At 40.6% G+C, this 11901-nt stretch overlaps 1 protein-coding gene across 2 annotated transcripts; it reads right to left on the reverse strand.

Annotated features, from left to right (window-relative positions):
- Positions 1 to 612: 612 nt before the first annotated feature.
- On the reverse strand, positions 613 to 5938 carry LOC139542287 (SAP domain-containing ribonucleoprotein-like). Of its 2 annotated transcripts, none has more exons than XR_011668487.1 (11): positions 5840 to 5938; positions 4155 to 4254; positions 3782 to 3831; positions 3535 to 3599; positions 3360 to 3411; positions 3185 to 3258; positions 3053 to 3093; positions 2828 to 2854; positions 2652 to 2723; positions 2414 to 2491; positions 613 to 782 (listed from the first exon to the last, which is right to left on the reverse strand). XR_011668487.1 is itself a non-coding variant. In XM_071347530.1 (11 exons), exons 1-11 carry the CDS (start codon positions 5870 to 5872, stop codon positions 735 to 737), a joined length of 636 nt encoding a protein of 211 aa, XP_071203631.1. In that variant the 5' UTR covers positions 5873 to 5938; the 3' UTR covers positions 613 to 734. The 2 variants fall into 2 exon arrangements, 1 of the variants encoding a protein (XP_071203631.1); XM_071347530.1 differs by having other exon boundaries at positions 2832 to 2854.
- Positions 5939 to 11901: the final 5963 nt, after the last annotated feature.

Consider the following 11901-nt stretch of genomic DNA (forward strand, 5'->3'; position numbering starts at 1 on the left):
CCGTAAATTAGTTGGTAATAGGAAATACAATTATTTCCATGACAGAATTAAAAAGCAAATTTGGACTGACCAAATGTAGACATAAGTGTAAAACTAAGTGACTCAATGATTATAGCACTCCCAGGTGAGTCCAAAAGTTATGGGCAGAGTAAATATACAAAAACGAATCAATTTCAAAGATTTTATTGAGTTACCGTTCATATAAATAAATCAGTCAATTTAAATAAAAGCTCCATTCTAAGGATTTCACATAACTAGGCAGGACTCCCACTGGGGAGTGGGTTGGACATTCTGTATGTGCTGTGCACTCAGACCAGGTGAGCGCATCTATAATGCTACAAAATTGTGGCATTGACCCAATGTTCAAACGTCCCCTTTTCTTCTCTCACTTCCTATATTTATACTAAGTAGTGAAACAATGCCCTGACTTGTCAGCTCACAGGCCTGGCAGTGTAAGAACATAGTGGCCTGACAAGTGCACAACATGCTGGACTATCTGGGGGACCCAGTGAAGAGGGTTCCCTGCTACCAGGCCATGTACTCCACTTGGTACAACTGGACAATAAATCAAATAGCAAACCCATGGACAGAATAAACAGCAACTCTAGAAAATAATTGAAAACTACTTTAATGACCAAATGTAATACAACTTGACAAGCTATATACAGTACATTTCAGTTATGTTTGCAACACAAAATAAAAAAAAGCATAAAACATCACTTAGAAATACCAAATTACACTGTCACATTTCCAAATCGTTCAGAACGCTTCTGTTTCTTTGCCTGAGGAAAAAGAGTAAACAAACATTTGATTTAATCTCTTTATGGAATAAAATATTACAAAACAGGAAAGAAATCTGTAATATATAAAGTGCATTCAGAAAGTATTCAGACCCCTTGACTTTTTCCACATATTGTTACGTTAACAGCTTATTCTAAAATTGATTAAATTACCCCCCCCCCCCCCCTCAATCTACACACAACACTGAAATATCACATTTACACAAGTATTCAGAGCCTTTACTCAGTACTTGGTTGCTGTACCTTTGGCAGCAATTACAGCCTCAAGTCTTCTTGGGTATGACACTACAAGCTTGGCACACCTGTATTTGGGGAGTTTCTCACCTTCTTTGCAGATCCTCTCAAGCTGTCAAGTTGGATGGGGAACGTCGCCGCACAGCTATTTTAAGGTATCTCCAGAGATGTTCGATCAGGTTCAAGTCCGGGCTCTGGCTGGGCCACTCAAGGACATTCAGAGACTTGTACCGAAGCCACTCCTGCGTTGTGTTGGCTGTGTGCTTAGGGTTGTTGTCCTGTTGGAAGGTGAACCTTCACCCCAGTCTGAGCACTCTGGAGCAGGCTTTCATCAAGGATCTCTGTACTTTAAATTAACTAGGCACGTCAGTTAAGAACAAACTTTGCTCCGTTCCACTTTCCCTCGATCCTGACTAGTCTCCCAGTCCCGGCCACCTGAAAAACATCCACAGCATGATGCTGCCACCACGCGTCACCATAGGGATGGTGCCAGGTTTCCTCCAGACGTGACACTTGGCATTCAGGCCAAAGAGTTCAATCTTGGTTTCATCAGACCAGAGAATCTTGTTTATCATGGTCTGAGAGTCCTTTAGGTGCCTTTTGGCAAACTCCAAGCGGGCTGTCATGTGCCTTTTACTGAGGAGTGGCTGTCGTCTGGCTACTACCATAAAGGCCTGATTTCTGGAGTGCTGCAGAGATGGTTGTCCTTCTGGAAGGTTCTCCCATCTCCACAGAGGAACTCTGGAGCTCTGTTAGAGTGACTATCGGGTTCTTGGTCACCACCCTGACCAAGGCCCTTCTCCCCCAATTGCTCAGTTTTGCTAGAGCTGGCCACCCAAGCAAAAGTCTTGGTGGTTCCAAACTTATTCCATTTAAGAATGATGGAGGCCATTGTGTTCTTGGGGACCAGCAAAAAATGTTTTGGTAGCCTTTCCCAGATCTGTGTCGTGACATAATCCTGTCTTGGAGCTTTACAGACAATTCCTTCGACCTCATGGCTTGGTTTTTGCTCTGACTACAGGTGTGCCTTTCCAAATCATGTCCAATCAATTTAATTTACCACAGGTGGACTCCAATAAAGTTGTAGAAACATCTCAAAGATGATCAATGGAAAAAGGATGCACCTGAGCTCAATTTCAAGACTCATAGCAAAGGGTCTGAATACTTATGTAAATAAGGTATCTGTTTTTTAATTTAAATACATTTCTAGAAACCTGTTTCCGCTTTGTCATTATGGGGTATTGCGTAGATTGAGGATTTTTATTTATTTAATCCCTTTTAGAATAAGGCTGTAACGTAACAAAATGTGGAAAAAGTCAAGGGGTCTAAATACTTTGAATGAGCTGTACCGGTATCGATAATAAATAGAATCTGAAAACCTCAACGTCAGTTGCAACAGCACCAGTGAGGATCCCAAATCTTTCTTTCCGCTTCTTCAGCTTCTCATCTTCCTCAACCTGGAACACACAAATATGGTCTTAAATCTGTAACATGGAGGTGGCTTAGCCTAATCAAAAATGCTTAAGTATAACCTCTAGGTTTCAATTCAGCATTTCTTTCAACTTTCAGGATGCCTTATAGTCTAATCTAGAAACTGGCCCATCCCTATGAGCTCACCTTCTTGGAGACTGAAGAAACGTTCCCGCCAAATCGTTCAGCTCGCTTTTTTAGCTGTTCAACGCTGACTGGCTACTCAGAACATAGAGAGAAATACTTCATGAAATCTTCTGAGTCACAGTAATGGTCACATTAATGAAATGAGGAGAGTTGACTGCTCATCATATGTGGATTACTTGCAGTGGATTTATTCACAGTAACACCTATGATAGAAAGAAAAGATTTAAAAAACTGATTAAAACCAGAGAGCCAATGCAGGAGAACAGTTTTCCTACCATTACTTGTGATAAATTATGTTCTTCAAGCTTGTTTAGTAAACTGACTGCAGGTTATGGTTCTCGGAAAAATAACATTAAAAACTCAACATGAGAACAGTAAATGACTGGAAGATTGAGACCGACCTGTGGTGGAAGTTGGAGGTGCAGCAGCGGGCAAACCAAACCTGAACACAAGACATATTTAATCAACTTTAATATATAGTTTCATAGATACGATAGTTATTCTATAATTTGTAAGAATGGTTGGGTACTGACCGGGCAGCACGTATGGCCTTCTTGCTGTCAGCTGAGGCAGGGACATTGAAGCGGTCTGCTCTTTTCTGTAACCTCTGAATACGTGATTAAAAATATGTTCATAATAAGGTTAGCAAACCATCATTGCATCGAAGACCCGTCATGACTGGTAAGAGTGCAACAAGCATCCCATTACCTCATCCACAGACACTGGAGGTGTGATTTTTACCACTTTCTTTTCAGCCTTCCTGAAAAACATTCAAATCACACTTTACATATTTCAATAAAATCAGGGGCATCAGATCGTCAGAAAAATCATGGAAAGAAAATGTTCGTCTTCAATGCGTGTTAACATAAAATGAAAAACGTACTCAGACACCGCTACTGGTTTCTCGTCGTTATCCCCAGTGACGGCATCCGCATCTTTCGAGAGGTACTTCAGGACATTTTCAAAAGCACAAAGCATCATCAAGAAATGTTCCTACAATTATTTTCATGTCATACTTCACCTAAGCAATTGCAGCATGTACAAAGTGACTAAATACAGGACATGGTGGTACTCACCTAATCCATACATGAAGTGCCATTGCTGCCATACCGTTTTAAAACCAGGCTTACCTCTGGCTCTTCTCCCAGAACATCATCTTCATTTAGGCCCATGTCATCCTCTGTTAAAAATATTATAAAAAAATAACTATAAAATTTAAGCATATGCGTCACTTTGCCCATTCATAGGCTGGGTGGAATTCTTGCCATATTGCTCACACCTTTTAGATATAAAGGAGTGTCAATGGGTAGGGACTAGAAATCAGCAAGTTATCACACTTCCCACTCCATGGGCCAGTTTTACTGACGCCGGTGAAGCATAGTCCTTACTCCAGGACCAAAAAGTATGCTAAATGGAGAATATTTTTAGGCCAGCACTAGGTTTTACCCATGTCTGGGAACCTGACCCAATACGTATTTAATCCATCCATTATTGCATGCTCACCATGCTCCTCTAGATGAACCTGTAGTCGTGTGATCAGTTCCACTTTGTTGCCCTTCACATCCAGACCCCTGGCTTCACACTCATGCTTCAGCTCAGCAAGCTGTAGAACAGAAGTGTGAATTGCTGATTAGATTACAAATTCCTACTAAATTGCAATTCAAATGGTACTACCCAACAGTGTTTCCCCTGGAAAAAATGTGTAGCAGGGAAAATATCGTTGGGGGTTCCCTCCTAGACTTTGTATGCATCAGGACTGAGAAGCGCAGTTCTGCTGACTTCTTTAAAAGGACATTCTACTCACAAATGAATTAAAGTAAAAGTATGCTGACACCATCTAAAATATAATATCCAACTCCAGAAATGAGCCCAATAACATTGTTAAAATGTGATAAAATCATTTTTACATCGTGGGCTGGTTCGAATCCAGGCTGTATCACAACCGGACGTGATTGGGAGTCCCATAGGGCAGCGCACAATTGGCCCAGTGTCGTCTGGGTTTGGTCAGTGTAGGCCGTCATTGTAAATAAGAATTTGTTCTTAACTGACTTGCCTTGTTAAAAAAATTATAAGAATGTAAATAGCCTATGCTAATATGGTCCATATTATCAGTATGCTAGTAGCAATAAACATTATCACCTGTAGCCCAACTGATGAAGCAAATTGCAAATATACTGAAGCATGGGGTTGCCTATCTGCATTTACACTATTGGGCTAATCATTAGCCAGATCCCAAATGTTATCTTTTAACTAGTTATTATCCTATTGATTAACTTTAGGTCGCAAAAAATTTACATAAAAAGTGAATATAATGTAGGCCAACCTTTTATGGTAACTCAGAACGCATGTTTCCTTCCTTCCCTATGGCACTCATTGAATGCCCCACAAGGAATATTTATCTCGCATAGCACACTAGCTGACTTAGTAAATATATAAACTATTCTACTATGGGATTGTATAAATTAATTTCTGTTTGCAGAAGAAATGTGGCCTGTTCTAGCATCGTCAAAGTGCGCCCTAGCAGAAATATTTTTTCATGTGCCAGATTTTTTTTGCGTGGCGGCAATGATATTGGCTTTGTCGGGCGCTGTGTTTCCGTTGCACTGTGAAACATTTTACAGCCGCAGTTAGCTACTGTTTGCCGTGAAACAGTGCAACGGAAACAATGCGCCCAACAAAGCTAATTTAGACCTAACAATACCATACTGTACAAATTAATTCATTCGTGGTCGCGCATGCGCCGATGCTGTCCGTTCGTTGCTAACTTCACAGCAGTAGTTGATCACTTTGGCCCTCACTGAGATAACGAAGCCAGACTAAATAAATTCAACAAGTGTGGATACTAGTCTTGGCACCATTCTTTTTAGCTATCATTCCTCTCCTGTCATGCTAAACATCTGTGTCATATCACACGGAGTGGAATGTTATCCGCGTAGCCTGGGTACCAGTCAGTTTCGCCATCTCAAACCTCAAAATGCCTAGCTAACTACGTGCAGCAAGCATGGATTATTTCACTTCCCGTCCGTTAGCATCAATTAGCTAACTGCGGCTGTAGGTGTCCAGGGATCTGCAGCGTGCAAGATCCTGATTTACAAAGTAAAGATAACTGACAACATACGATAATTAATCTTCCAAAAATATAATAGCGGTATAAGACGTTTTAAACTTCGATAAAACGTGTTAGCAACCTTAAGTTTCTGGAGCGCCCCAATTTCAGCCATCTTGCTTTGCTGAATCTGTTTCTCCAATCGGAAATCGACACCCTTTATCTCTTCGCTATAATTGGTGCATTGCCATCTGCTGTGCTAATAGATGGGTTGCATGCATTTTATTGTCTATAATTTTTTTGTGTAAAAACTTTTGTGACTTGTGTTGACACATCAATGAAAAGTATAGCCCAGAAAAGTATTTTATGTATAAAATCTTTATTGATAGGCAGCCATTCAACAATGATCAGATGTAGAAGGGACATTCAATACAGTTGGGCATGTGATATAATCAATCGAATTTCGAATATGGCAATACATTGTGTTACAGACGGTACTGTTGCCGCGTTCAAAATAACTGGGACCTTTGGAAAAATACAAATCATGACGTCAGTGATTTTCAGGTCGGAAAGTCGAAGCTCTAGAGTCCAGAAAGAGGCCTGAGTTCCCGATTTGAATTCGGAGTTGGATGACCGTTCAAATATATTTTTTCGCGAGTTCCCAGTTTTTGAACAAGGTAAGTATTCTACTGCATTATGACGCATGTATTTTTTATACGTAGTCATGTTCGTAGGCATATTTCTCATTCCTGCCATGCTTTGCATTTGACTATTTTCTGACAGTCTAATTAAACTTGTTAACAACTGTGAACGTATTTTGTAATTTAAGTTAAAACTGCTATTTCTTACACCAATACTATGAAGTCTGAACCAAAACAGTAGGTGAATCAGGCCACCAAAAATAATTTGTGCATGAGGTCTACTTTGGGCAGAGCAAAATGTTGTGTGGGGGTAGCTAACCAAAAAAGTGCAGCTGAGGTAGTTCAGTGAACTATTTTTGTGTGATGAGTTGCCCGAGACTTGTGTTAGTTCCCTGAGAGCCTAGGCATTCAGTGCGTTAACACAGTCTTGTGGCATGCTGATGACAGTTCAAGGTCAATTAGTTCACTGCCACTGACACTGCCACACATCAAACAGATCAAGAGATATAAACGTGCCCGTTATAGCGCTGCCCTGAGGTCGATTTGAATGCTCTTGCATATGTTGAGTCTTGACTGTGTTTACAACATGTGTACCAAATGTTGTGACAATATGAATGTCATTAATTGATTTCATATGCATTTGTGCCAGACCACGCCCATATGAATGTTTATTGGCCAATATCAGCCATTTTGTTTTAGGTACTAGTTTGGAAAATATTGCGTCGAGAGACCTTTGTCCATTGATGCCACGTATCAAGTTCCGTTCAGATAGTTCATTCGGTGCAAGAAGAGTAGCGTTTTAAGTGTTTTTCACAAAATTATAAATGGCAGAAAATCCATCATGGCGGACCGTAGGGTTTCCCATAGAGAATTATAGACGCCTCTAGTGGACAAAAGGGTATTTTAGCGGGGCTTAATTAGCAGCTTAATTCAGGGCTTCCACCAGGCTTCAGCCATTTTTAAAGTAGTCACCTGGGTGGGAATTCCTCAGTTTTAGCCTCAATGGTGCTGCCCATGCTGTCACAGACGCTATAATATCACAAATATAAACATGACTCCTCTATCTATCTCTATATGGGTCAACTGAGGCAAATAGGTTCCTCACAAGGAACCAATGTACTAAATTTCATGACTTTTAAGTCAAACGTGGTGAGGGGAGTGACCTTTCAAAGTGTTTATTTTCAATCTTATTATAGCGCCACTATCTGGCCAATCAGTGTAATGTACGAACAAACTTACTAACGGACGGAGACGGATCCACAGATTTCATTGTGGGGAACAATAAAGCAAATTGGAGTGGGTCTGGGATGATGGAGTTGATGTGTGCCATAACCAGCCTTTCAAAGCACTTCATGATTATAGATGTGAGTGCTACAGGGTGGTGATCATTGTGGCAGGTAGCCTTAAGAGTTCTTGGGACCGAGAATGAGGGTGGTCAGCTTTTGGACATATGGGGATTACAGACTGGGAAAAGGAGAGTTTGAAAATCAATATTATACTGCAACATTCTACTTTATCCTGTTTAAATGTACACGGAGTGCACAAAACATTAGGAACATCTTCCTAATATATGAACTCTACAAGGTGTCCCACATGGATGCTGGCCAATGTTGACTCCAATGCTTCCCACAGTTGTGTCAAGATGGCTGGATGTCCTTTGCGTGGTGGACCATTCTTGATACACACGGGAAACTGTTGAGCGTGAAAAACCCAGCAGCATTGCACCTGGCACCTACTAGCATACCCAATTCAAAGGCACTTAAATCTTTTGTCTTGCCCATTCACCCTCTGAATGGCACACATACACAATCCATGTCTCAAGGCTTAAAAATCCTTCTTTAACCTGTCTTCTCCCCTTCATCTACACTGATTGAAGTTAATTAGACAGGTGACCTCAATAAGGGATAATAGTTCTGACCTGGATTCACCTTCAGTCTGTCATGGAAAGAGCAGGTGTTCCTAATGTTGTGTGCACTCCCTCCTTACCTTTTTACCCAGGCAGGTTCTTGACAATGTTGCCAAAGGTCTGTTGACAATGCTCTCTTAATTTTGTACCGATTTTTAATTTTAAAAAATTATTTATTATTGTCGTCCTCTTACATTCCACTGGCAACTGCAGGAAATCAAACATTTGTAAAAATAGGGTGACCGTGCGCAATTGACAGTGAGCAAAAATAACCATAGACGGGAAGTTGACAATGGCTTATTTAATAAGCATAAATAAATATGCTTTTCAAAGATCGAATTGCATTGAATCAAATTAATCAGATCCAATGATTTACTGCCCATAGGGCGGGGTGCCGCTAGTAACATATGATGTGGTTAGCAGATATGTAAAATACCTATCCAGGCATTATAAGATCTGGCATGCTTAAGCAACGTCTGAGCAGGCGAACATGACCAAAAGCACAAACAGACTGGTACTCAATCTATTGCCACGGTAGTTCATTGTGCTTCGACCTATGATGACATGTTGGGTGGACTATCACAGGTGAGTTTGTATGAAATACATCCCTGCTGTTTTTAGGAAAAGGCCTCAGAGCCTAGGAGTCAGACCTCCCAACCAGGGGAGCAACCTCGTCTACCGAAAGGGAAGCCTCCTCAGATCATGAGAAAGACAAAGCCGTCAGTGAGCAGCAGATTGTCTACAATGACAAGGCTTCCATTCCTACCTGGGGTTGCCTTTACAATGTCAAGAGCCAACCTGGGTAAAAAGGTAAGCCGAATGTACATTTTAAACAGGATTGAGTAGAATGTTGCAGTAGCATGGTAGAAGTATGTAGTAGAATGTAGATCATTTTTTACCATTGTTATCCTGATTCCCTCAATTGTATCAGCCTATGTCTGATTTCAACCTAAATGACCCAAACTGTCACGTTATGAGGCCCACGTACAATAGTCTGCATGACCCAAATCTCAATAAATACTACCATCAGAAGGAAAATCATGTCAATTTGAAGACGCAAAACATAATCACTGAAGATGACAACGTAAGTTTTTTAAAAGTTAATCTTGTTGTTTCTGACCAGTGTAGGAGGAGACCGTAAACTTAACTGATCGTTAACTCCAGGAAATAGTATTATAGGAGGATACCTTTTGATTCTCTCTCTTCTCAAGGTTGTATGCTCATTGAAGGAGTATAACACATACAAACAGTACCTGGATACGGTCAAGACAAACCATGACAAAACCTACAGCAAGAAGATGGTATGTGGGTAGTTTGACTGTTTTCTGAAATTTGTAAAGAGCACATGTTGAGATCACACATGAAGTTGTTTACACGTGAAAATGTGAAACGCTCACTCATCACTCTTATAACAATGTTACTGTAACATGTACTGCATATCTTAGGTTGATAAGTATCTAAACTGTACGAAAATGTCCTTTATCGTATTTCAGAAGGAACAGATGCTGAGAACGGTTCAGTTACATGAAGAAGGCCATATCCCTAAGGATGTTATACTGGAAGATATGAGAGAGTACTTACTGGAAGAAGGAGCTCGGAACATGAAGCATCTGCAGTCAACCATTGGTTCCAGGTAGGCAAGAAGTGCATGTAAATGCACTTTATACAAATGTGAGTGCTGACGCCTAGTGGTAATAATGACGAACTGCATGTTACTGCATATCATTACGATTTTATTTTATTTATTTATTTAACCTTTATTTAACCAGGTAGGCAAATTGAGAACACGTTCTCATTTACAATTGCGACCTGGCCAAGATAAAGCAAAGCAGTTCGACACATACAACAACACATAGTTACACATGGAGTAAAACAAACATATAGTCAATAATACAGTGAAAAAAAAATAAGTCTATATACAATGTGAGCAAGTGAGGTGAGATAAGGGAGGTGAAGGCAAACAAATATATGTATAAATAAATAAAAATATAAAAGGCCATGGAGGCGAAGTGAGTACAACACAGCAAGTAAAATAAAAACTAAAAAAACAATGGAATGGTTGGTTTGCAGTGGAAGAAAGTGCAAAGTAGAGACAGAAATAATGGGGTGCAAAGGAGCAAAATAAATTAATAAATAAATACAGTAGGTAAAGAGGTAGTTGTTTGGGCTAAATTGTAGATGGGTTATATACAGGTGCAGTAATCTATGAGCTGCTCTGACAGCTGGTGCTTAAAGCTAGTGAGGGAGATAGGTGTTTCCAGTTTCAGAGATTTTTGTAGTTCGTTCCAGTCATTGGCAGCAGAGAACTGGAAGGAGAGGCGTCCAAAGGAAGAATTGGTTTTGGGGGTGACTAGAGAGATATACCTGCTGGAGCGCGTGCTACAGGTAGGTGCTGCTATGGTGACCAGCGAGCTGAGATAAGGGGGGACTTTACCTAGCAGGGTCTTGTAGATGACCTGGAACCAGTGGGTTTGGCGACGAGTATGAAGCGAGGGCCAGCCAACGAGAGTGTACAGGTCGCAGTGGTGGGTAGTATATGGGGCTTTGGTGACAAAACGGATGGCACTGTGATAGACTGCATCCAATTTATTGAGTAGGGTTTTGGAGGCTATTTTGTAAATGACATCACCGAAGTCGAGGATTGGTAGGATGGTCAGTTTTACAAGGGTATGTTTGGCAGCATGAGTAAAGGATGCTTTGTTGCGGAATAGGAAGCCAATTCTAGATTTGACTTTGGATTGGAGATGTTTGATGTGAGTCTGGAAGGAGAGTTTACAGTCTAACCAGACACCTAGGTATTTGTAGGTGTCCACATATTCTAAGTCAGAGCCGTCCAAAGTAGTGATGTTGGACAGGCGGGCAGGAGCAGGCAGCGATCGGTTGAAGAGCATGCATTTGGTTTTACTTGTATTTAAGAGCAGTTGGAGGCCACGGAAGGAGAGTTGTATGGCATTGAAGCTCGCCTGGAGAGACAACAATTCTATAGCTTTATAGTAGAGTTATGCCTACTCTGTGTTAGAAATGTCAAGTACATGACTGATCTGTTGAATGTATTAATAGGGTCAGGGGACACAAAGATGGCCTGCAAACTGCATTGTATGACCCAGAGAGAGTTTGAGGAGTATTGGGTTTCTAAGGAGCGATCCAGGCTGTAACTCATTCAAAATAATGTAAAGCATGATGTGAACAAGGCCAGGCACCTGAAGGAGGCCAAAGAAAAGCGCAACAGAAAGGTAATGATATCACACACTCTTCATACTTCACAAACTAAACCAAAAAATTATTGAAGTTTGAATAGGTCAGTAAATTAAGAAATGGTTTTACCTACATTTTTGTAGGTGCTAAGTTGACACATTTGAAGGTATATTTCACTGCTATTGTTTTACTCTGTATATTGTTGTATTATGCTCTTCACAGAAAATGCGTCATGGAACAAAAGTAGGCCATTCAGATGAGGAAAATGGAAGAGGAATTGAAAAACCTCCAGGAGTTTGAGAGGTTGAGAGAGGCTACTATTAAACCAAATGATCTATTGGAAGAAATATCTGGAAAACCAGGTAAGGATTTTATTTGAATTCATCACACTTACCAGGTTTCCATCCAACCAAGCTTAACCCGGAAACCAGCTGCACAAATGTGTCGGAGGAAACACCGTTC

This window comes from Salvelinus alpinus, chromosome 17, assembly GCF_045679555.1.
Source record: "Salvelinus alpinus chromosome 17, SLU_Salpinus.1, whole genome shotgun sequence".
Classification (NCBI taxonomy): Eukaryota; Metazoa; Chordata; class Actinopteri; order Salmoniformes; family Salmonidae; genus Salvelinus; species Salvelinus alpinus.